General features: G+C 48.3%; 1 protein-coding gene and 1 long non-coding RNA gene across 8 annotated transcripts in view; one reads left to right on the top strand and one right to left on the bottom strand.

Annotated features, from left to right (window-relative positions):
• The window catches only part of MTMR14 (myotubularin related protein 14), a 46311-nt gene that overhangs the window by 5281 nt on the left and 14958 nt on the right, over positions 1 to 26072 (bottom strand). For 5 of the 7 annotated variants that reach the window (XM_082750234.1, XM_082750238.1, XM_082750236.1 and 2 more), the window contains 12 exons: positions 24700 to 24822; positions 23332 to 23405; positions 18854 to 18924; positions 18161 to 18235; positions 12170 to 12236; positions 10814 to 10899; positions 10470 to 10546; positions 10166 to 10202; positions 7804 to 7874; positions 6971 to 7029; positions 6648 to 6786; positions 5746 to 5922 (listed from right to left, as the gene is read on the bottom strand). In XM_082750234.1, coding sequence (XP_082606360.1) covers positions 5746 to 5922; positions 6648 to 6786; positions 6971 to 7029; positions 7804 to 7874; positions 10166 to 10202; positions 10470 to 10546; positions 10814 to 10899; positions 12170 to 12236; positions 18161 to 18235; positions 18854 to 18924; positions 23332 to 23405; positions 24700 to 24822 — 1056 coding nt within the window. The remainder of the gene's footprint in view (positions 1 to 5745; positions 5923 to 6647; positions 6787 to 6970; positions 7030 to 7803; positions 7875 to 10165; positions 10203 to 10469; positions 10547 to 10813; positions 10900 to 12169; positions 12237 to 18160; positions 18236 to 18853; positions 18925 to 23331; positions 23406 to 24699; positions 24823 to 26072) is intronic. The other 2 variants (XM_082750235.1, XM_082750237.1) reach the window with 1 other exon arrangement.
• LOC309857524 lies at positions 12003 to 24793 on the top strand. Its single transcript, XR_014307746.1, has 2 exons — positions 12003 to 12072; positions 24341 to 24793. It is a non-coding gene; the product is annotated as an uncharacterized lncRNA (long non-coding RNA).

Below are 26072 nucleotides of genomic sequence, written 5' to 3'. Positions count from 1 at the left end.
ACTCTGGAAGGTGTGCAACAGCAGCATTAGGGAGGAAAATAGGACATGGTCTGCTACCTGGTGGAAGCGCCCTCAGGTCCCACAAAGCAGGATTTCCTTGTTTCTAAACTTGGCAGGACTTAAGCAGTCTGTAAATCAAAGAGACAGCTGCCCAGGAGAGGGCAAATCACATCCACAGCCTGCTAGTTTCCCTGTGCTTCCTCCAGGTTTTGCTGGGCCTTCAGTCCCCATAACTCAACCCAGGTCACCCTGGCTCCCCAAATCTCATCTGCTGTTCAAACTTTAAGGGCAGATTTCCTCTTCCAGTTTTAGCAGTCTGTAGGAAAACAATGGCTAAACACCAGAGTATTGAGGGAATGGAAGGGATGCTGAGTAGGATGGGGCACTCCTGGGGCTGGGAACATAGAGGTTTCTTATGTTCTCCACCAACCCCTGCCCAGGCTATTAGAGACTCAAACTACCAATGGAAGAAGGACAGAAAGATGGGATATGAGGATTCCTGGTTCCCTTAGGCTAGTCACTGAAGTAGGCAGCACAGATAGCAACAGGGTGTGTGATCCCAGGGGACATAAAGCCATCTCAGCAAGCAACTGGCTGCAGACAAATCTTCCTGTTTGAGGCTTTTGTCAAAGAAAGGGCTGCAAAACAATTGTTCAGCTCCTGGGTTTGACAGCAAGGGACTATGCTAAGCAGAGAGGTGCTCCTAAGTGCCCGTCTGGATTAGCTGTCTGGAGGGGACACCTAAAGATGAAAGAAAGCAACAGTCACCAGAAGTAGTACCTGCACCTGCCAAATGAAAGAAGGAATACTTTCAAGATATTCTCAGTACATAGGTAACTTCATCAGCTTTTTAAGACCCCACACTCTACTGCCCTGTGTCTTTACTCAAGTACAAAAAAGGCAGGAAAAAGAAAAGGGAGAGAGAGAGGTCTGAGTTCTAGCTCCTAAATATATCTATAGAGCCAGAGGGAACATAGGGCCAAGCTTCCCTCAAACTGGAGAACTGTGGAGCTGATGGTGCTTCCAAGGTCATTTGTCCACATCCCCAGGGCTTGGAGGGCTCACACTTCTGCCTAGGAGACTGGATTTTTGGCAACATTTCATTCCCTTATCTGGATACTGCTTAGGCCCCTCTTTTTTTTTTTTTTTTAAAGATTTTATTTATTTATTTGACAGATAGAGATCATAAGTAGGCAGAGAGGCAGGCAGAGAGAGAGAGAGGAGGAGGAAGCAGGCTCTCTGCGGAGCAGACAGCCCGATGCGGGGCTCGATCCCAGGGTCCTGGGATCATGACCTGAGCCGAAGGCAGAGGCTTTAACCCACTGAGCCACCCAGGCGCCCCTGCTTAGGCCCCTCTTTATAGCACCAAAAGAGCTGCAACTCCCACTCCCCTCCCCCACACCAAAACCATGTCCTGCCAGATACCCAGTGTGGGCAGGACTCAGGCAGGTTATCTTTTAGTTAGTCCTTTATGGAAAAAGATACAAGAATACCCACACAAGCAGAGCTGTCCCAACCCACAGAGCTGAGGCATGAATAAACAGGTCTGTCTTGCAGTGCCTGGCCTGGCCTTTTACCCAGATGCCTAGTGCCCTGAAATGGCCCTCAGACAGGTGAATAAGGACGGGTCCTTCACCACAACTACAGTTTACTGAGCATTTGTGGAAAGGATGAGTATTGAGGATGTGCCAGATACTTAGTTCTATTAACTCATTTACACCCAAATTTATGGAAGCCAGGATCATCAATCACTTGATCATTGAAGGTGGAATGAAAAAACTGAGCTCAGGAGGGAAGTGATTTTTCCAAGTCACACATAGCTAGGAGTGGCAAAGCTAGGACTGAAACTTGGCCCAAACTAGCCCCATAGTATACTGATCTTCCTTCCTGATAAGGGGTGGTAGTGGCTTCAGGGACTGGTTCACGAATTGTGGTTCATGGTTGGAAGGGAGGTCCTCATGTGATCCCTGGATGTGAGAAAGGAAGCAGGGTGCTCGGGAGTGGCTGTTCACCATTAGGGAAGCTGGGCAGATGACAGAGCTAGCATATGGAAGGAGGCAAGGGAAATGAACCACAGGAAAATGGAGTTGGAACCTTGACCAGACTACACCTGAAGGTCGTATTTTCCACTGGACTTTTCCATAAGAACCAACAGTGTTCCCTTACTACTTAAACCTCTTGAGATGGGGTTTTTGTTAATTGCATCTGGAAGCACCTGAGCTGACACGGAAGGCTTGAAGGTACACAACTAGGAAGAACGTGGAAGTTGCCTGTCTAAACCTCTGATTACATAGATGAGAAAACAAAAATTCAAAGCCATCAAGTGACATGTCTGAAGTCATGTAAGGAATGAATGTTTGATCCAAGACCTAAAATCCCAAACTTTGAGGGGGCCTGGATGTCACCTCTAATCTACACTTATACCTGCCAACCCCCAAGCCTTTAGATGATAGTCCTGTAACTTCCGCCTAAGTGAATGCTTCCAGGAATGGGGCTTTAGGGAAGATTCCTTCAATTCAACAAGTTCCTGAACTCACAGAGCAACTGATTTCAGAGATGGTTAGGACAGGATTTCTTATCACATTTGGGAAGAAAAAAAAAGGAAAAAATGTCAGTTTTCCCCAGCCCAGACTTTAAACCTTTAAACACTGGTATGTGTGTGTGAGAGAGAGAAAGAAGGGAGGGAGAGAGAGAGAAAGAGGTAGGGAACATCTGCATTCCCACAGCAGCTCAAGAAATATTTTAGGATTCTAAGTGTCCTTTTCTGGGTCTTAAGCTAGCAATGCCTTTAGGCTTCTTACCACTCATCCTTGATTTGAAGCCATGATGCTATGCAAGACAATGTCAAACATGGGACAGGAACCCTATGTGTTGCAGAAAGCAATCTGGTTTCTCTGCCTCATTAAACACAACCTAGGACAGAGCTCACTGCTTATAATTAGCAGTTGATGTGTGGTGGAAGATGGGGAAAGAGAAGTTAGCTGGGCAACAGAAGTTGGTTCCTGTGTTTCTACTTAGCTATTCAACCAGACTGCTAGGTGTCCCTTAGCCAAGTTGATCTGCTCTTTAGGCAGCTTAGCTTCAAGCTGGGCTCAGTGGTGGCACCATCCCTCCTCAGGCAAGAATAGTGCTGTGCTAGCAACCTCCCACCCCTAAAGATGTCTACTCTGGAGTAGAGACCAAGGCCACACGGGGCTGAGCCACTTACTAACCAGGACCTTGGGAGGCATGTGAACTCAGAGCATTGGCCCTGCCTCTTCTCAGCCCTCTGCCCTGCAGCTGATTAGAGATTTAAAATGGTCCAGAAATGCAGCTCAATGAGAAGCTGTCGCAGTAGCAGCTAATAAAGCAAAAAGCCACCAGCCTTCTCATAGAGGAGGATGAACTTGGGACTCGATAAGAATTAGCACCCCACAGAACTTTTTTCCCAGCCCAACACCTACTTCTTAACTTCAAATAAAGCTTTACTGGCTCCTTTCCTAGGGAAGTCCTGCTTTAAGAGAGATCCGCTTATAGAATTTGGAGCATTCAAAACCCCAAGAATTCACATAATGAGGGGAATTTCAGCTGTCACAGATAGCTTTACTAAAAGGTTTCTTTCCATAACAGTTCCCCCTACTGCATTAAAAAGCTGATTGGCTGTTGTTACCTAAGAGAGGCAGGGAAGCTAATGACAGGATCCCTCAGGCACTTTAAGATAAAAGAGACTAAATTAATTTTAATGTTAATGGAAATACATAATTAGAATGCTCCAAATCTGAATAATCTTGTCTTTCAGAAGCTCTGGCAAACAGGCAGCCAGTCCAGAACCTTGTTGCCTGGCCAGACCAGCCAGGCTCCAGGCGGGCATTCCCAGAATAGACAGGCAGAGCCAAACACTTCAAAGCAGCCCAGCCCACGCCTCTTCAAGGCCTTGTGCCCCACTTTGGTCCAGCTATCCCAGCCTCGACTAGGCTAAGCACACAGGGCTGAAAGGCCAGAGGACACCCCCAACTCTCCTCTGTCTTCTTAGGCAGGGGCCTTTGTAGCTCTCCTGGGCCAGCCCTAGGAGTCTGAGCCACCCAGTGCAGGCAGAGAACCACTGGTGAGATTGAAGGAAATGATCACAAGATTGGGAAGTAGGATCTCTTGGCAGGAAGTAGGATCTCTTGGTGATAATAAAAAGCTGGGGTGTGCAAAGAGGTGAGTACAGCCTTAGCGGGAAGCCCTAGCAGTTGGACAGTTAAGGCTACAGCAGGACCCAAGAGGATAGGAGGACTCTCTGGACTCCTTCCCCACTGTTCAGCAATGTTGCTCAGGCAGGAAGGGAGGTGGGGACATTGAACAAGAGTTCCAGCCCAGAACTGCGAGGGTTAGGTCATGGTGCCCCAGCCCCAGGGTAGCCCTGAGGAAAGCCAGGCATGCAGACAAGGGTGGCATGGCAGTCGGCACACACAGAGGACAGGACCGAGCACAGGCATGTGGCCTTGTTAGCCTGGCACCATATGTACCCAGCTGTCTTCATCAAACCCCCTGTGGGGCCAGAGGGGTCATGGTCTTTGTTTAGTATCTATCAGACTCAGCTACACCACTGGCAGACACAGCAGCACTCCAGGTTGAAGGGCTCACCTTCAGAGGTGAGCACACAGAACTCCCCTGGTCAGTGCACTGAGTGGGACTCCTACCGGCCTAGAATTGATCTGCTTTGCTAGCATGGGGAGGGTGCTCTTCCTCCACTGCCTGCTTTTACCCATGGAGAAAAGCCAGAAGATAGGGATAGGGAGAGGGTTCCAGAAATTTCAGGTCTTTTCTTGTAATAGGCCTATGACTTTGGGGCTTAGTTTCCTCACCGTTAACAGACCTGCTACGAGGAAAAGACCTGAAACTTTTGGAACAGTCCATTTCAGAGCCCGTTCAAACTGAGGTAGACTCCACAGCTCATACTCTATGCTAAATGCTTCTTTCTCCTTGGAATTTATGAAGGGATTCATAAGTCACAGACTTCTTTGTTCTCTCCAGAAGGGGCAGACATTCTCAAGACTTGAGAAAACAAAGCAATTCACAGGATTCTTTCCTTGTGGGTATCACATAGAAGAAGTGGTACAGGGTCAGCCAGGAAATGCTTTTCCCAAGTGCCAGACCATCCCTCAACCCTAAGGCCCTGCCCAGGATTCAGCTTTATTCTCTTTTAGGGAACACTCTTCCTGCAGCCCACTCCAGCCACACCTGTCCATCTGACTGAGCACTTCTCAGGTGTACAGAGTCTCCCAAGGTTTGCCTGAACCACACATATCTAGCCTAACTCCCTGTCTTTTCTCCTCACCGCCTCGCCAATCCAGACATGGAATTCAAGAACCAAGGACTTTGAGGATTTGGATCCATCTTGTTAAGCAGAATGTGAGGGCCATGAAGGCTGAGACCCATCAAAGGCAATAGGGGGAGGCAGCCCTCACCCTCTGCCCATCACACTGCCATCAGTACACCTTCTAGATTCCTCATCTGCTAGGGCTCTGGGAAGGAGTCTCAAATCATTCTACAAACCAGCTCTTACTCAAAGATTAATGCATCCTCTGGACAGGGGTAGGCCTGCAAGCTTGTTAAACCCCTCTGCCTCCTGGGTACACTCCCCACCAGGCTGCATGCCAAGGAACTCTGTCCCAAGACACCATCTCAGACACCAGCTCATGGGCCGGAACCCCACTCTCCAGGCTTATTAAGACGGAAAGGCTAACCACTTCCACCATTAGAGGCTTTGGAGCTCCTCACCTGGGTTTGGGGACCTCCAGAGGACTGCTACCCATCCTGAAAAAGTCAGAATGGTTTGAGGATGAGGAGCTGGAAGACTTGGCTTCCCCCAGCCCCTGGTGGGAAGGCAGGCGGTCCTCCGAGAGCTGTGGCCGATTCCAGAGCACACTCTGTGGAGAGGATGAGTGGCTCTTCCTCCTGCAGTAGAAAGAGTAGGGCTGTTAGCCAAGGCGCAACCCCAGGCAAGCCCTCTGCCCACTTTTACCAAATGTCAGGGCCCAGTCCTTACCTCCACTGGGAAAATGCCATATGGAGATGGGTACACATTAGCATTCCCTCAGGCTCAGCTATGAGCAGCAAGGATTGGGTCTTCATAAGAGGGAATGTTACATCCAAATAAAACGCTATACTACTGGCCTCGGAGAACACACTAGATTCCTAACAGCTCAGTAACTGCCTCTCCTTGTAATACAAAAGTTTGAATCATCTGTCTAGAGACAGAGTCATCAGATTCTCAGAGGACTTCACCCTCAAACAAGTTCCCAATTCATAATCATCATATTGAACTCACTGTTTTCTTCTTTTTTCTAACTGGCCCCACACCCCCAAGCAAATGATACAAGGGAGCTCCCCCAGGGAATCTCTTTTAACACCAGCTTCCCCTCACCCCACCCTGTCTGCCCAGCCTTGAGGCTTCTTTCTTAATCCCACAGGGAGCCCCAGCCCTTTATGTTCCCAGGCCACCACAGACAGTGCCCCTCACCAACCAGATGGCTGGCCTCTGAGGTCTAGGAGAGACAGCAGGGCATGGAGCTGTGCTCTCAGCCCTACTGTCAGGGGCTCCCTTTGTACTTGGGGCTCCCTGGAGCTCGTGGCCCTGGGCCACAGCTGTGAGCAAGCTTAGTTCCAGCCTGGCCCCTCACCAAGATGCCTGAGTCTGTGCTCCTGCAGGGAGCAACTCCACAGCCTCATAGGTGAAACTCCCGGCAGCTCCTGGGGAGCTCTCCATGACCAGAGAGAAGTCACTGCCAAGGCTGGTAGTGCTGCCACGGTCCTTTCGTCCTGAAAGAAGCAAGTGTCATCAGTCATCACATTATCTTCTCATTATCTTCTCAAACTACTGGTCCCCTAGCTCTTCCACACCATATAGCTGGAAAGAGAAGTTTCTAGAACAAACAGTTCCTGCATGGTCTATACTCAGAAAGATGCACATACGCAAGGAAATCTGTTGGGGCCTAAAACTCACTCAGCATACAGATATCTTCCAGAGTGAAGCCTGCATCGCGGGCTGGCAAACTCTTCCTCCTGTAAACAGAAACCAGAATACTGAATTACATTCTGGGCTGGGGTCTTCTTTGTCGTCTCCATGCCCAGCATGCTGCGTGCCTGGGAAAGAAGCTCCAACTCACTGGCAAATCAAGTCCTACCTAAAGTCCTGCAAAATGTCAGGCCACTACTGAAAGGCCAGCAAAGCCTGACTCCTTCCTTTCACCTTGGCCCCTCGGCATTCAATCTGACCCAACACACCTAGGAGCTTGGATTTGGAAGGCAAGTCAATTCAAAGACACCAACTCTCAGAGAGTTTGTAAGGGAACTTCCAGATAAGACTCCTGTGTTTCCCAGGCTGGAGGCAAACTCTGTTCCATGGTGGTGGGCTGCAAAGAGATGCAGACACACTTCTGCAGGACCAGCAGGAGGACAGCCAGAAGAATCTGCTGTCTCAGCCAGAGCTGGGGTGCTGGGAGTCCTCCTATCCCTAGGCTGGCTTTTCACTGCAGCAATGTGCCCTGCTCTCCTAGTCACCAGAGACCACTCCTTTGTCCCAAAGCCTTTCTGTTCACATGAGTGCAGGCTGACCCCAGCCCTGCCTCACAGGCAGAAGAGCCTCTTTCCCCACTGGCTGTCACCAGGAATCCCTACCCTGGCCTCAGAGGGAAGGCAGGGATGAGACGCTAACTTGCCAAGCATGCGGGGAAGCCAGGCAGGGAATCAGACAGTGAGTGAGACCCTGCCTACTCTTCCCATAGTGGCCCTTCCCAGAGTACCCTGCCCAGTGGGAGAGAGCAGGTGTCTCCTCACCTCTGTGTCTTCAAAGCAGAGAACTCCTCAGAGATGATATGCTTCAAAAAATTGAAGCAGAAGAAGAAAATCTAAAGAAACCAAAAAGCAGCACACATGAGAAGACAGCTTTCTCCAAGGAGAGAAATCTAGGTGACTCAGCTCCCAGGAGAGGGGAGCCAGCCACCTGGTCAGCCCCTGATGGACAACAGCCTGCCTCAGGGACCCTGATGGATGTTCTGCTCTATAAATGGTATAAATGGGTGGGAGAGTGTTTGGCAGGCAGGGTAATGTGCCTGGGTTAGGGCAAGGAGGGAAGGAAAAATATACAAGGGTAAGCCAGTGAGTTTTCAAACATCTTCAAATTCAACATGCATGTTCTCAAGCCACTGAAAAGGATAAAGAGAAGGCAGCTTTCCCCGCTCAGCCTTTCCTAAGAATCCCAAGGAGAGAGGCTAACTGGGAAGAACAGCTGGGAGAGAGATTATTTGGGGGTGAGGAGATTAATAGGCACTGAACATGATGGAAAGGAAAGGGATCAGATTTTGTAAGAGGAACACCCAGAAATAGTAGTTCAGAAGAACCAGGGGTGAGGGGCAGCCAAGGTCTGGCTCAGAGTCTGAGATGGGCAGGTGTAAGAGGCGGCTCCTGACCTCTAGCTGCAGTCCCACCACCTCTCTCCTCCCTTCCAGCCAGTGCCCTATCAAATGGGCCCCCATGAAGTGCACATAAAGCAGTCTCTACAGTTTTTAAACAAACTTCCCAGTGATTCTGAAAGGTGTGGTCCATCAAACCCTCACTTGGATAAACACAAACATGGTATCGCAGAGCCCCATATGATTTCCTCAAACAAACACCAACCTCCCACCCCCACCATCAAAAGGGAGGGAGGGTACCCCAGGTTAGGTCAGTATGAAAATGTTGGGTTACATAAAATTAAATAGGTGTCTTCACCACAGACTCTTTAATCTTTAATATGCTAGCGTGCTGTGAACCTTAAGGGCTGGGGAAGAGGACAGAGTGTCGTTTAACTGTTTTGTTTGTTTGTTTATTTTAAAGCATCAGCATCTAGAGTGTCTGGTAGAGGTAAGAGAAAAGCCCACACCCTGAAAACCAACCCTTCCAGCTGAGGAGACCCTCCTGTTGATGCTGAGAGGTGGCCAGGTTCTGAATCCAGAGCCCAATGGACTTGGCCTCATCCTCTGTCCAGTTTCTGAAGGCAGAATCTGGCTGGCTCTGAGAGTCGGGGAGATGGTATGGAGGGCAAAATGTTCTGGAGTGCCAGTCAGTCTCCAAATGAGAGGCTGCAAAGGGGCTTTATGTGCTGTTTTCAATGCCAAAGTCACTGCCTCTGACAGAGTTCATGGAGGCCTCTGAGGAACAGGCTTATGAGCTCTGCAGCCCTGGCAGATGTGATAAGCACTCAGAAGAAGAGATTTAGAAGGGGAGAGGAGCTGCTGAGAGGGAGGAACAAAAGGAGGAGGCACAAGATAAGATGCTTGGAAAGAAGGCAGCCTTAGTAGTGTGAGAAAGATGCTTCAGGAAAACAGGGCGGGGGGTGGGGGTGGACAGGGGGCAGAAGAGAAAGCGCTAATGCTATGTGACAGCTCCCACTCTGGGCACCTAGACTCATTCTTCTTTGTGAGGAAGCATGATCAACACCAGGAGACTCAAGGTGAATCACATTACTCAAGGTCACCAAGTAATAGGTGGGACAAGCAGGGTTCAAACTCAGGTCTGAGTCCAGGTCTGCATGCAAGGAAAACAGGCTGAAAAATAAGCATACCAAAGAGGCAAAGACTGCAAAAAGTAGAAAAGGATGGGGTATAGAGAAGGCAGAGAGAGGAAGAGGGGACAGTGCCCAAAGAGTAAGGAGATCCTGGAGGCTGGCTGGCTGTGCCTGGTCTGGGTCTGTGACTGGTGTGGATCTGCTCCCTGGGCAGACGGGGAGCACCTGGGCAGGACCTTGCTTGCTTGGCTAGCCCTGGGGCTTAAAAGTTGCTGAATGGTGTGAATAGGAAAGAGAGACTGGGAAGAGCCTCTGGGCTGTAACTGTAGGGCAGAGGAGCCCAGGAAAGGCTTGTAATTTCATTCCATAACTGAGTGCAGAAAACAAGATCATCCATATGAGAAAGATGGCAGCAAAACCAAGGAGAAGAGGACTGACAGCTGGAGGTCAAGGCAGCCATGTGGGAAAGCGTTATTCTCTACTGCACAGGAGAGGAACAGAGGCTCAGAAAGGGGGCTATTATGCTGATGTTTTTGTGGCCATGCTGCCTGATCCCTGCACGCACTAGGCAAGGAACTGCCCACTATGTGTGGACGCCAAGCAGGATGTCATGCTGTTGCTCTCAGAGCCTCAGCATTTGCTCATGGTACGCACCTCCTCTCCTTTGCTGAGCCGATCTACCAACATGTGCCTGCAACAAGAATGCAAGGAGGTCAAAGCGAACAGCGCACCAGACAGGAGGGCAAAAGGAGACAAAAGGGAGTTACGGGGACAGACCATGGCTTTGGCACCACAATCTCAGGTGGGGCCTGATAGGCACCTTCTGTCTTTCCCAAGGAGGTAGAATTGTCTTTACCTCTAACCCTGTCACAGGAGCCACCACACCCACATACACACAGAAACACTGTTCCCAAGGCATTGTGCCCACCCAACAACCTAACATTCCCCGAAGGCTTACCCAAAGAGGAACCAGTCATAGGCCACGGTTAGGTAGAGGATCTCAGCAGGCTTCAGGGATGTGTGGATAAGTCCATCCTGGAAGAGACCAGAGAGACATGCTAAGATTAGAAAAATGACTCCCCATGACAAAGCCCTCTCCTAGTCCCATGAGCTGAACTGCAACTACAGACCCAGTGACAACCGAGCTGCCCAACAGTCCCCAAAATAGTGTTAAACCTAACACGTGCTCTGAACACCTGGGTTCCTCACTCCAAATCTCTTAACTTCTGGAGATAGTCCTACTGCTCCCAGAGTAGATCTTGGTAGATCCTTGACCCCACGGCCCAGCCCATCCATACTCACAGCCCACAAGGAAAGGCGTAGGAGAGAGATGAAGAGGGGGGTCCGATCCCAGCCTGAGATACAGTGTACCAGCAGCCCGCTGTCATCTATTCAGGAGCCACGCAACAGGAAACCCAGAGGAAAAGCAAATATGGATGCATGAAAAGAGGGCATGCCACCACCCTGGTCTGGTATCAGAGAGCCATACCACCCTCAGTCTCCCTCCTCCTGGTGGGCCTCCCACGAGTCTTCTACCACCTACTCCCAGAAAGGGGTAGGTAGAAGGCACTTGTCTCTGTGCACACCATTTCTTCTTTCTGGCTACTTTCTAGAAAAGCAGTACTGTTTGGATAGTACTGCCCAAGTCATTTAGGTGGGGCTGACATGTACATCCCCACCCAGCATTTCTCAGGAGTCCCTACAGATATTTTGGAGGAAGACAATTCTTCAGTGTGCAGGGCTGTCCCAGGAACTGCAGGACATTTGGGACTCTTGGCTAACATGAACCAAATGTTAGCAGACTTCCTCCAGTTCCTACAACACCCATTTTTCCAGAAGCCCCCTTCCTCTAGTTCCTACAACACCCTGTTCCCCAGAAGCAGTACTACCCCAGGTAGAGAACCACTGCCTAACCCCAGAGGTAGGCATGTGCCCCTTTTTGTACTTGGTCACAGCGACAGCTTCAAGGATGGGCACTTGACCTTATCTGGGTCAATGAGCATGAGCTCTGGAAGAGGCTCTATCTCTCTTCTGGGGGAGGTCAGATGGCAGGAAACAAATCTAGAATGGTTACAAAGCTAATGAGACAGTGGGTATGAGAAACAAGAAGATTCTTTGTGAAATTTCTTCGGCACCTGGCTCTGCTTTGGGGCTTTCTTGGTTATGTAAGCTTAATACATTTCCACTTCTTTAAGCAAGAGCAACTCCACAGAAGTCTTGACTGGTATCGATGAGTTAGTCAGTCCACCCTAGAGACCCTGAGCATGATGGACCCATCCAATCAAAACAGCTGGGCCAGAGATCAGGCCCTCTAGGGACTTTTGTATATGCCCATTAAGAAACCAGAACTGATTTTTCTCTCATCTTCCTGAATTAGAAGAGGCAATTCTGGCCCCACACACAACACTGATGATCAAAGGTCAGCTGACCTAGTGTAGAAACACCATGCATAGTTCAGATGGTAATGAGCTCACAATTTTGTTTTATTAGATTTTGAGGACGTGGAATAAAGCTGCCAATGGACAAGGGAATCCTTAAATCCTTCTCCCATAAAGCAAAAGGTAGGTGTGTGACCCCCCAAAAACATATTCACGGTATCACGACCTGGGAATACCCAGAAGATCCAATACTTGAGGCCTCAGGCACAGGCAGACTCACCATCGCTGTTAATTATGGAAAGCAGCAGTTTCAGGTAGTTTTGTGTTTGTTGCACCAGGTCCCAACTCTGTTAAAGAACAATAAAAGGGGTCTTGGAATCAATATGTAACTCAGACTGAGAACTTAAGGTATTTAAAAAATAAAATCCAAGGGTTATTCTTGGGCAACAAGTACCCCAGCATCTTGGTCACAAGTCATAGACCCCAAATCCCAGATAATCTGAGATTTCACTCCCACTCCAAGAGCTCCTCCCTCCTCTCTCTGCACCCTCATCCTGTGGACCACCCTTACCCTGCATTCTAACATGATGTGATGGTGGAGTAGGAAGCCATGCAGGGGCCTGGGCAACTCAGAGCCCCACACCCAGCAGCAGTAGACACACATTAGCCTCATCTAAGCCCTGGGCTCCCAGCAGGCTGTCTAGGGAGTTGATAGAGGCAAACAGAGAGTCCTGAGCCCATGACCACTGGTGCCAAATGGAAAGAGCCATTCTTTTACCTGCTATCACATCACAGAAAATACCAACCTTCAACCTCCTCATCAAGCATGTTTCATTCACTTTTTACTGCTATTCACTACATACTCTTTTTTTTTTTTTTTACAGATTTATTTATTTTTTTTTTTTTAAAGATTTTATTTATTTATTTGACAGAGAGAGATCACAAGTAGGCAGAGAGGCAGGCAGAGAGAGAGAGAGAGAAGGAAGCAGGCTCCCTGCTGAGCAGAGAGCCCGATGCGGGACTCGATCCCAGGACCCTGAGATCATGACCTGAGCCGAAGGCAGCGGCTTTAACCCACTGAGCCACCCAGGCGCCCAGATTTATTTATTTTAGACAGAGATAGAGAGAAGAGCATGAGTGGGAGGGGGAGAGGAAGAGAGAATCCCAAGCATGGAGCCCCATACAGGCCTTGATCTCATGACCAAGATTACAAACTGAGCTGAAACCAAGAATAGGACCCTCAACCAACTGCGCCACCCAGGCGCCCCGTTGTACTTGTCTTTTAATGAACAGTAATTGCAATCTGATTGGCAGACAAAATCTTTTAAAACAGGAGGCCCATGAGTTGTGGGGGCGGAGAATGAAAAATAAGAAAAACTGCAAAAAACGTATAGTATAGTAGTTTGTTCTAGCCCAAACAAAAAGTCTAAACCAGATGCTCTGAAAAAGTCTACTGGAATTTGGAATTCCATGGAAGGGCCTGACCCAGTTCTGAGGCTCCTTTACCCCCATCTGGGGACAGCCTCCCAACATAACTGCTTATAAGTGTCCTGGGGCTATGTGGAGACGCTAGCTCGTGCCAGTGAGAGAGCATTTCCTGGGGGAAGGTGAATACGGCACCTGTAATTGGAATGGTTTTCCCAGGAATTTAAAACAGGCTCATTTACCTGACCCTCCCACAGTCCCTGGAGAGTTATGACCTACTTTCAGCAGCTCTAGAGACGGCCGCTGCAGCACTGCACTAATAAAGTCATTACCCATAGTAGCACAGGGGTCTTGTCCCTCATCTGGCTCAACCTGTCGTACACACCATTGCCAACAAATTTCCTATGAGCTGTGAATCTTGCAGGTGTGGAAAAGCAGGAGCAGACACTGGGGGGAGGCAGGAACTGTGCAGCAGCACAAAGCCCAGGGAGGTCAGGTAAGCCAGGGAAAGGCTGCAGCAGCCAGGAGAGGGCAGGAAGTGACCAATAGCTGTGGCCTGCAGAGCTCCAATAACCATGGTGGCTACTGGAAGGGGACATCGACATCAAGGACCAAGGAGAGGCAGCAGATACACTGTGCCCAGTGTTGGGGTAGGAACTGCAGGCTCCCAAAGTCATATAGCTAATCTGACCTGGGGTAGAATCCAGCCCTGCCAGACTGTGAGATTCACATTTATAGTCACATGCTATACTGAAGGGACTTCTCTGATAGCAGAGTATGAAACTAAAGTTTGAGGGGACTGCAGAAAGTAAGGAAGATATGAGAAATGCACTAAAATCTAGACTCAGCACTAATTCTCTCCTCCTAAGTGCTCCACGAACAAGTCTCTGGGGACAGAACTCAGCACCACACCACTGCTTACGTGTCTATGCTTAGAGTACTCTTCCCTGTGGTTGGCAAACTCCTATTCATCCTTCAAACGCCCAGCCCTATTATCTTCCACTGAGACTTCAGAAGCCACTGGTCAATACCTCTACTACCCAGGTGATGGTTATGCTGTTGCCTTTTTTCCTAAACTGAGCCCAGTGAGGGCGGAGGCTGTTTCAGAATCTCTGCGTCTACAAGGCCTAGAGCTTCGGGACTAGAAGGCATGTGTAGGATGTTACTTCTCTGACTGTTCACGGTCCGGGGCCAGCTTGAGGAGAAGCAGACACTGGAATCGGGTCTTTTTTTTTTTTTTTTTAAAGATTTTATTTATTTATTTGACAGAGAAAGATTACAAGTAGGCAGAGAGGCAGGCAGAGAGAGAGGAGGAAGCAGGCTCCCTGCCGAGCAGAGAGCCCAATGCAGGACTCGATCCCAGGACCCTGAGATCATGACCTGAGCCGAAGGCAGCGGCTTAACCCACTGAGCCACCCAGGCGCCCCCTGGAATCGGGTCTTATGGCACCGAAAGAATGAGCAGATCTCTAAGAAATTCACGCCAGTTACATGGAGGGCAGCAACACATACAAGTACTTCCAGAAGTGTTCCTGCACTCGTGAACATCACTGAGGGCCTGCCCCTGAAAAACAGCAGTGTCCGCGATAGCCCCAGCCTAAAAGGGCCGTAGGAGAGGGAAGAAGTGAACTTCTGCAGGTGTGCTGACTAAAAGGAGACCTGTGGGATCCTGTAGGATCATGTAACCAGCAAGCTGAGCCTATTATGAACCACAGGGACCAGTAGGGGAGCTTCCTGAAGGTAGTGGCATCCATATAGGAGGGGAGGGAAAGGAGAAAAGCTTTTTCTGGCAGAGAGATCAAACAGCACATACAAACCTGGAGGGCATTCTTCCCTAAGGGGCTGAAAGGAGGTCAGTGTGGCCGGAGAAGAGGTAAAGGACGGCTAGTCACAAAGCACAAGGCTGGACTGTGTGGAGCTGAGTGGCTCACTAAGGGTCACTTGGCTATACTCTGAGGAAAACAGGAAAGTCAATCAGTGCAGTCTCAGGAAGGGGTGACAATGATGATCTTGTTCCATCACTTGAGTATTCCTATCTGCCAGGGCCTGTTCAAATGCTTTACGTCCACAGTTTCCAGCTCCCCCTCAATGTGGCACCCGTTCAGACATGAGATGCACCCAGATGACAGGAGCCCTGACTAGGCTGGTGGTACAGGAAATGAAGGCAAGAAGATGTGAAGAGTTTCACCAAGGGCAGAGATTTAGAGAACTGATGGGACCTGGCAATGGATATGGGAGGAGAAAAACTCAAGTTTTGACTTTGAGCATCCAGGTAAAAGGTTGAGGGCCTGTGATGCTGTCAGTTGTGGCCAATTCCATTTCAGACAGCTTGAGTTTAAAGTGGATGAATGAAGGGACACTGGTAAGAGGTGATGTAGATGTGGATCCCCAAGAAAGGCTTGGCCCAGAATCCTGGGTCAGGTGATAGCAATGGGCTGACGGAGTGGACAGTAGATGAGGTCACCTGGGGGAGATAAGGAGGAGTAACAGGGAGTCCTGGACACTCACGCTGAAGGGGCTGACAAGGCAGAGCAACACATACCTGGCTGAGGAAGAGGATGGTAGGAGGCCCAGTGAGACCATGTGGCTGAGCAATGCCCTGCCTTCCTACTTTTGTGCCTAGAATTTTATTAGTGTTCATGCCCTTGAGTTAACAGGCTAGCAGCCCACTTCTGAATTATCATCATTAAAATTGATCTGGCATTTCAGTTAAGAACCACTTTCATAGAATGACCATACTTGAACCTTGGCACAATTCCGAAATGGGTGTTGTCAACTCTACTTTTAGAGGAAAGTGAGACCACTTGCTCAAAACCACAAAGCCTGGAGAGAAGGGCCAAGCAAGCTCAGGCCTAGATCCAGGGCCTTGAGATACTAAGCAGAACTACTCCTCATATGCACAGGACTCCTTCCTAAAGAGACAGACATCCTAAGCAGTGTCAACACATTAAACCCCTATTCGCACCTTTAGTGAAGTAGTTCATCAAGCCCAGTTTATGCATCAGAAGAATACTGCCAGAGGGGCTCCTGGGTGGCTTGGCCGGAATGAGCATTCAACTCTTTGTTTCAGCTCAGGTCATGATCTCAGGGTCATGAGCTTGAATGCTGTGTCATGGTCTGTGCTCAGTGGGGAGTGCCTGAGATTGTCTCTCCTCTCCCTCTTCCTCCGTCCCCCTGTCCCCTGTGTGCACATGCACATGCTTGCGCACTCTCTAAAATAAATCAATCTTAAAAAACACGGGGCGCCTGGGTGGCTTAGTCATTAACCATCTCCCTTCGGCTCAGGTCACGATCCCAGGGTCCTGGAATGGAGCCCCACATTGGGCTCCCTGCTCGGCAGGGGGGGGTAGGGGGGGGTGTCTACTTCTCCCTCTCCCACTCTCCCTGTTTGTATTCCCTCTCTCACTGTGTCAATGTCAAATAAATAAATAAAATCTTAAAAACAAAACAAAACAAAAAAAACAGAATGGTGCCAGAAAGAAGAGTAAGGGTGGCCAGGGTTCGGGCCCACTTGACACCTCTGCGTACAACAAATTAAGAAGGAAATCTGCAAGTTCCTTTGGCCACTCAATCTGTCTACTACCTAGGACTTGAGACCAGGGGATAGGGTCCCCTAAACCATTTCTTCTCTAGGCTTCTGGGGCACAACAAAAAACTGGCTTGCTCTTCTTCCTAAGTTCCCTCTTGCAAAAGTACCTGCATAGAGAACATCTGATACCACTCTAACTCATTCGAATAGTTATGCAGTTATCAACTTTGTAATCAAGGGCTGGTGTAAAAGATAAGCACAGCCTCTGCCTTTACAGACCACTTACAGACCAGACCAGGACATAAAGCTCAAGGGGATATGGGGGCACACAGCTGCCTAATTGGTGTTCCTGGCCTCTCTGCCAGAGGGAGACCTCAAGGCTAGATGGGAACTAGAGACCAGACCCAGGGGCAAAAAAGGGGAGGGAAACAGATTGTTTCCTAAGTAGGCGCTGGCTTGGCCTGTCTGGCTTTAGGCTCCGCGCCAGTTTCTATGCTGAGGATGCCCAACCCATGGTTCCCCATCCTCTGGGAGCTCAGTCTACCAGAGATGGAAAAGCAGATCTCTACATCAGTGATTACAAATCAGTGGAAAATTCCATGACAGATATGCCCAGGGTCAATGGAAATGCAGATATAGGCAACCAACCCTCTGGAGAGAGGGGAAGGGAGGTACACTGGAGAAGTCTACCTGGATTATACATTGGAGCTGAATCCTAAAGGCAGTGCGGCAGCCAGATAAGATGAGGTGAGACGTGGCAGTCAGGCAGAAGGAATAGACATGGAGAAGGCAGTGGGGAGAGCAAGGCTACTAGTTCTGACTGAGGCAAGTGACAAGGAAACTGCTGATGGCCTTTAGGTTTTACACTGGGCTAAACATACTTAAGACTGGGGCTCCTTCCATGGGGAGAGGGGAGAGGAGCACAATAGAAATAATTTTAAAGTTTCTATAATCAAACGAGGTCAGACAGCTCTGCACTTCCTCTGGCAGAACATGCATTTAAAAGGAAAAATGAAAAAAGTCACTAAAGCCCAGAGCTGGAAAAACAGACTCCATGAGGTCCTCTGGAAACAGAAGCTGCTGGTAGACGTAAATCTTTGAGTGAGTCATGATCAGAAAGCTTTGATTTTCTGGGCCAAGAGCAAATCGGGAGAGAGCTAAATGGATAAGCAGCTCCTTCTTTCCTAGGCTGTGTGTGAGAGGTCAGAGGGCACCAGCTGGACCTTCTGGTATCTGCATGAAGGACTTCTGGGGCAGGCATCAGGGATCCCCTCCATCCCCCTCCCTTATCCTGCCCTGCTCCAGTCAGGCCCCTCACCTGATATTGGCTCCAGTCAATGTTCAAAGAGGAAGTCAGGAAATCAGGGATGCTCAGTGGGGCATCGACATAGTCCTGGGGGTATAAAGACACTTGTGAGATGCAAGAGGCGAGCAGGAGAAGCCATGGTGACAGGCAGGTCATAACCCTGAAGCTGTGGCCACCAAAGGCAGGCACAACATCCCTCCACAGTGCTTGCCTTCTCTGGGCCAGAAACATATGCTGCCCTCGGAGGGACAGTTTTAAAATCAAAGGGACTAGACACTGCTTCCAAGTGGAGTTTTCCAGTGGGCCATTCTAGTGTTTGCTGCCAAAACAGACATGATGAATCTACAGTCAGCATCCAGCAGGCTCCCGTGGCCGGCTTCTGCCGACTGGGAAAGGAACAGAATGCTGGTCCCACTTTTTACGCAGATGGTAGAGCAGAGAGGAAGGATATTTCCTATCCTGTCCCTGAAAAAAAAAAAACCTTTGAAGAAAGGGATAAATTAAAAGGGGAGAGGAAAGCATATATGAGAACTTCAACATGTACACACAAAGACAAGAGGGAGGGAAAATAATGATACTCATCCATGGCAGAGAAGAGAAAGGAAAAGGTAGTTGTTTTCCCCAAAAAGACTGCAAGCTTTTCTCCATGCCCTCCCTTTGCAAAGAAATGTTAAGATGATTGTTGATGATTGTTACTGCTCATACCTGCTTCCAGTTAAAAATGAGCCCTTCAGCCATGTAATCCCGATCCTTATATTCCTTGAAAAATTCACAGCCTGGAAAAGAAGGGCAGAGTTAAGACATCACCTTTGCTAGCCCAGTTTTCTGAGATGCTAAAGGACCAAAGCAGCTACCAAGTCATAAGCTTTTCCATACTGGTGGGCCCCATATGTGACCACAGCTGACATGGCTATGGACCGGCATGGACAGGAAAGAGCTAGTGCTCCTTAGGTTTCCAGTTACAAGCCTTCCTGATAAGGTACTGTCAGCTTGCAGACCTCTTTGTATCTTTCTCCATCTGGGCTCAGTGGATACTGGTCACTTCTCCCTGATTTCAGGTCCTTTGTCCTACTTGTCCCTGAAGTGCCAACGGCCAGCAAACAAAGCGTGGTTTACGATCTGAGTGTCAACAGTACTTTTCTCAGCCACCTCCCTAGTAACTGAGGATCATTCTCCCTCCTACCATCAACCTCACAGGCCTCTGGTGACATAGTGGAAAAGACCACAGACAGTGCCTGAAATGTGACAGGTGCTCAAGAGACATATCCATCTCCAAAAGACCTCGCTGAGAGGTGCTTTCCTGTCTCATTCTCTAGGAAAACTGTAAGAAACTCTGCCAGAGTAGGCCCTCAGGAATACAGAGAGGAACTGTGGAGAGAAAGGGTTTCAGCAACATTCTCGGCTTCAAATCTCAGCCTTTCACTTAGCTCTGTGACTGCAAGCAGGTGGTGTAACTTCCCTAAGCCTTGATTTTCTCATTTATGAAATGGTTAAAAATGAAACAATAACATATAAAACACTAGCAAGCACAGGTACAGATGTCTTTCAAATGATAGCCATTAGTGTTATAAATAATGGTGGTTGATTATACCATGCTGCTGCTGCTGCTGCTGCTGCAGGAAGGGCCCACACGGCCAGCCCTGCTGCTTATGGTCAACTGCTTGCCTCACAGACAATGAGGCTCACTCATCCACCATAGCACGGGGAGCATCCTGGGGCTGCTATGACCTTAAGAGTGGGAGAAGGCACTTCAACGTAGCTTCTTGAAGTTATTCTCACTTCCTCAACCAGAACCAATACAAACTTTGGAGGCCACATGCCTTTGGCCACAGGTCCAAGTCTAGTGAGGTCCCCACCCAATGGCAATAAAGAGCTACTGGAATTCTGGGGAGGGGACCACAGGCCAAAGAAATTCACATGAAACTTCCCCAGCTACTCTTGGGCCAACCTCCCCTCCTGTGTGAGGCCACCCCAGGGAAGATAGGAAAGGTTCCTTTGGAGAAGGAGGTCTGGAAATGCAGCCCATGTCCTATATCCTGGGCTTCCATTCCACACACATTTCTGCACTCTAATCCCTCAAGGCCTCACTGCTGACTGAGAAGTCAGGAAACCATCCTCAGCTCTAACACTCCAGTCTATTCTAGGGTGCCCTCCTGGCAGAAAGAAGAAATACAAATATCAGACAGAGGCCCTGGGCTTATGAGCCCAGCTTTAGAAAAGCCACCAATTATTGATCAGAGCTCCTTTGAAGGACTGTTTTTTTCCCCAAATTCGACCTACTCAAATCAACACTGCAGGCTCAGGGCTGAGCTCCGGCCAGCCTGTGATGCAGAGGCAATTTCTTGGGAGAAATGGATAGACTTAAAATAGATTCAGTACCCAGGGAAATGCCTGACATTCATTACCTGAACAGGCTCCTGAACCCACTGAGAGACAAGAGGGATAAGACCAAAAGCGGGGGTGGAAAGAGCCACTGGCTCAAGGAAAAAACCAATCAGACTTGTGCAGCTGAGTCTTCGGCTATTTTGGTATGTTGAAGGAAGTGCTCCCAGAACACTTCTCCATGTCAAGGGCCAGTCCAAATCCAAGTTCATCTGACAGAGTTAGAACTGAGAGCATCAGAGCACCTGGCTGGCCTCACGGTCTTCAGAGGACTCAGCTGAGATGCCATGAACAGCTACAAAGCGCGGCTCATGACTGGGGTTTCAGTAATGTGAACTGTTTCTTTTCCTTGAGAAGAAGTAATCCAGACTTGTAAAGAAATTCAAGAACATAAGCATAGCAGGTAAAAAGTGCTTCCCCCATCCCCTTACCCGGATGTGTGATGGCATCTCCCCCACCTCTGGCTTTATGGTTTCTATTGATTTGGATCCTATTGATTTCCCTCCAACTAATACACACACACACAACTATCAGATGTAGTACATAGAAACCTTGGGAAGAACAGGGAAAAAAATTCACAGGTTGTAGCATCTTACCATTTTGGCTATTTCCTGCTGGCCCTTTTGTGAAAGCATTTTTTCCCTTACATTGTTGACACTGACATTGTACTATAAAATTGTGTCCTGCTTCACATCTTAAGCATCTTTCTATATCAAAAAGTCTAAGCATTTTTCTATGACTATGTAATCACCATTCTGACTAATGAGAGTGCTTCTTCTCATGTTCTGCTAGTATGAACAGACATCGTGATGAACATGTTCAGCCCCATATTGGCTGCCTTAAGGCCTGCTGCATCACAGGGTCAACGGGTGTTAAGATTTGGGGAGTGTTCTGGCAAGCTGCCACACTACAGCAGAAAGGATATGGTGCTACAGTTCTGGGGCAGTGGTATGCAAACTTCTAGCAAAACTATTTTTTCTAAACCAAGCTCTACTTAAAATGTAAATATAATCAAAGAAAGCGACGCGTGGTTCCTCACACAGCACTGACTCTTCTTGTTCAGCAGAGTACTTTGGCCTGCAGACCCCCAAAACATCTCCTGGAAGTTGGGAGCTGGGTCTGAAATCTAACTGCTCCAGCACAGACTCTCTGGGGGGGGGGGCACTCTGTCACAATGTGGCTCTGAGACTGTCAAGCCCACAGCAGCAGCAGCATGGTTTGCCTCTGCCCCAGCAGCTTTCAGGAAAGAGGAACTTCCCTGAGCCTTTCCTCCCTGTGTACCCATCATTTAGCCTAGTGTTTATTGAGCATGTGTTAGGGATAAATTTGGGACTTTACCTTGAAATAAGCACCATTATCTTCATTTTTATGGAGGATGAAGCCACTGCGAGATGGGGCTGAGGTGCTTGTTCAAAGACACACAGAACTATAAGGCTGAGACTCTTGCCCTGCTCTATATGGCTCTAACCACTAAGCTGGCAGAGAAGAGTGAAGAGAGATTCCAGGAGAGGCCACTACAGTAAGAGTGCTGGGCTATCAACGGTCATGGTTTGAATACCACCAGCTCACAATGGGGAGGATACCCTCTCCTGCCAGGCACTGATAACCCTGTAGTTCTAATGAGAAGACCCAGCTGTACAATAACCTGTTGTCACTGGCCAGCTTTTGCTATTAGCTCTATGGCGCTAGAGGTCCAGCATAGGATGGAAGTCAGATGCTGATGCTGAGAAGCAGAAAAGAGATGTCAAGGAGAGAGAGAACACTTCCTGCTGTTGACAAAGTCTTGTGCTGACATTAGGGCTCTTCTGGCCTCCCTTGCTGAACAAGCAGATATTGTCAGAAAGCTTCAATGTTACCAACTGGACTAATGTACTATCCAGTACATTCAGTACTGCCCTGGCCACAGGTCTCACACATATCAGGGCACCAGAGACAAATGCAGCTAGCTCTGTGTACACCAAAGTGTTTACAACATGGTGAGGTCACCAACGGTGTACAACTGGGGACACGGCAATCATGTTCTTCATCACCTAGGGCCTCACTTAGAGCAATTTCCATAAATAACTTGATCACCCCAAGACAGACATTCAAAGATTTACAACCACAAAGGCCAGCGCAACATCATTAGTTGCTGACACAGAGTAGCCAGTAATGTTTTATGCTGAAATAGTATTTTATCTGCACAGAGTACTTTCACAAACATGATCCCATCTAAGCTTCACAACAAAACCTTGAGTTTAAGCCTTTCCAAGTTCCAAATGACACCTGAGAAAAGCTGAGGCTTGGAGAGGTGAAGTAACTTGCTCAGGGTTATAGCAGTAGTAGTACCTGAGCCAGGAGTTAATCCCTGGACCCCAAATAGAAAGTGCCTTCCAGGACAGTGTCCTACCCTAAGTGTGAAAGCTTAAAACTGAGAGCCATGGTGTCCTATGCTGATCAGCATAAGATCCTCTGGGGGGGTGGGGCACTGGGGGAGAGGGCAGATGGTGGCGCAGCATGGTGCCGGGGTCTCAGTCGGTTAAGTGTCTGACTCCCGGTTTCAGCTCGGGTCTGGATTTCAGGGTCATGAGATTGAGACCCATGTTGGGCTCAGTGCTCAGCAAGGAGTCTGCTTAGTTTCCCTCTCTCTCCCTCTCTCTCTCTCTCTCAAAGAAATAAAACTTTAAAACAAGACAACACAAAACATAAGATCCTCCAGGAAAGCTCTAGGATACCTATGTACCTAAGTAGAGATGGCCTCTTGAGAGCCCCCAGTCCTAGGAAACCTGTCACTAGACTAGACCCTGAAAAGAGCTCCCTACCTGGATACGGGATGGAGAGGAGAGTGAAGTCGGCATAGCGCTGGGCTTTGTCCACCTTCTCGGAGGAGGTTACACTACAAGACAGGACACAATGTGTTATGGCATCACAACACATATGCACCATTCCCCAATGAGTATTACAACAACGTAAAATGAACGTCTTGCTAAAGAAACTAGTCTTCAGAACTAGGAATGATTCCCTAACTTTGAACAATTAAGAAATGTAACTTCTTGGGGGCGCCTGGGTGGCTCAGTAGGTTAAGCCTCTGCCTTCAGCTCAGGTCATGATCTCAGGGTCCTGGGATCAAGCCCCACATCGGGCTCTCTGCTCTACAGGGAGCCTGCTTTCTCCTCTCTCGCTGCCTGCCTTTCTGCCTACTTGTAAAGAAATTCAATCTCTCTCTGTCAAGTGCGTAAATAAAATATTAAAAAAAAAAAGTAAAGAAAAGAAATGTAACTTCTCTGCCCCCTACTCTAACTCATCAAGCAAGAGAGGTTACGCTCCAATTCTGTGGCACCCACAACAACCTTCCCGCTGAGTCCCACAATTGAAGGCAGCACAACCACCCCAACCCAGAGGGTGGAATGACACGACAGCAAGTAACTGAGACACTGTCCAAAGGGGGCTTCAGGGGGACTGTCGCCTCTACTGTCTTCTCCAATATTCACTGAGGACACTCCTAAACAGGGTGGACAAATGGCATCTGAAAGGGAAAGACTTAGGACATTCTGATAGATGAAGGGAATATTCAGGTATCTACACAAAGCTGAGCTGTAAGGCCACAGTATGCCTTATTTTCTAAGACAACCTCAGCATAAATAACGCCAATATTATGAAAAAATAAAAAAATTGGGGGGGGGGACTTCTACAATCTCATCCCTTCAACCCAGCTTCCATTATTTTTAATTTCTGCCTTATCAAATATCAAGATCTGGTCCATATGTAAAGTAAAAATTGGGTATATATATATATATATACTGATTTCTGTTTTTGTTGTTCTACTTGAAGCAGACTCTAATCTATCAGATGTGGTACAGAACCTGGAGCCAAGGGATGAATCTTCAAGAACATCTAAGAGGAGGAGGCAGCAGAGCACAGGTTAGAGACTCACGGCCCCTCAGTTACTTATCTCCATAACTTTGAGCAAGTTACTTAATTTCTCCGTGCTATAGTTTCTCATTTGCAAGAGGGGCACAGTAGAACCTGCCTTGCAAGAATGTTTGAAGATACAGCTAGAAGATGTACAGAAAGCCCTTGGCACGAGGCCTGGCATGTGGCAAGCCCTTGGTAACTTTATATACCATCACTGACCTGAAGAGTGATGAACGTATCACCTCTGCCTATTTCAGGAGGTGGCCTGTACTTACTTCATGCCAAACTTCACCTTCTTGTTCTCCACCATCAGGTCACAGATGTATTTGACGGACAGGTACCGAAGCAGCTTGATGTCATAGCCTCTAACCTTATCAAAAAGATGTGTGTCGGAACTTCTGAAACAAAGAGCCGAAGGGAGAAGCTATACTGCACATTCATTCAGAGAAGTTTGAGGGGTAGGGAACGTGTTCAAGGAAGTACAGATGTCATTGGCAAGAACTTCTGTTTCCCTTCTCTGTAAGGTGGAGGGAGGGCCAAGACAGGACAGCTGGCTTCAGGGAAGGTGACTTTCTAGAGATTACCCTGCTCTCTGGGACATATTTCAAAGAGGAGCAATTTGCAGCCGGGAACTGGGAAAGAGCTTTTTGGCACTGCTTGACATTAAGCCCGAAAACTAGATAATCTGAGTTCTAAAAAGCAGCAAGCTGGTGGCTGATAGAGTCTCTGAGCTTCCATTAGAGTTTATCTTCCTCCACCCCACCCCCCTTTTTCCCATTTCTGACCACTTTTAGCCACATGATTTGCTCATAATGTAACAGAGTGAAATGCTTGTTTGGAGATGGATTTTTTAGAGCTGTTTTAGCAACTGATCATGAAATACTAGCAAGTGAATTCCCTCTACTTAGCAGGTCTAAGAAGCAGGGAGATAAAATTTTTCCAAATCCCCCCAGGCTGTCTTTTGATCAGTCATACAGATAAAGGCAAAAGCAGAACGAATACACAGTCACCATTAATTTTTCAATGCTCACTGCTTTGCTGTCCATAGCAGTCTCCTCACCAAGAACAGTGCATGCTATGGAACATGGCCTGGCTGAGGCAGAGGTTGTCTGATCTCAGGGGAAGAGCCAAACATTCTTGAGCACAAGCCAGGGCTGCAGCTCTTGGAACTAACAGACAGAACTGGGCATAGTGAGATGCCTTTTCATGTACCAAACCATGATTTGGGGCAACTGATCTTACTAAGGTGCTTGTGAGCATTCCAGAGATGCCTGACACTAGTTAAAGACTTTCCACCATACAGACCATCCAAAGGAGCTTTTCCAAAATATCCTAGGGGGTCATTTTCTAAAAACGTTTGGAAAGGAGGTAGAAGAGTGTGAACCAACCCATTTCCTCCCTTTAAGGGGGCCTAAAATACTTCTCTGTATCAAGTTCTATTATGGAATCAAAGACAACTTGATGAATTGTGTAACATCTATAGTCTTTAGGCTATTCCATGGGGACTACAGCCCTTGCCTTGTGCCGTGGTACCAGGTGTGCTGTATGGTACCCAGCAGGCTGGCTGTCAGCATCCTGGTCACACCCTGTAACCAACAGGGCTTGAACACACAAACAGACGTCTGAGCCTTGTCTCAGACCTGCTGAC

Source organism: Mustela nivalis, assembly GCF_964662115.1.
Source record: "Mustela nivalis genome assembly, contig: HAP1_SCAFFOLD_819, whole genome shotgun sequence".
NCBI classification, from domain to species: domain Eukaryota; kingdom Metazoa; phylum Chordata; class Mammalia; order Carnivora; family Mustelidae; genus Mustela; species Mustela nivalis.
This window is presented reverse-complemented; position numbering and strand designations above follow the sequence as displayed.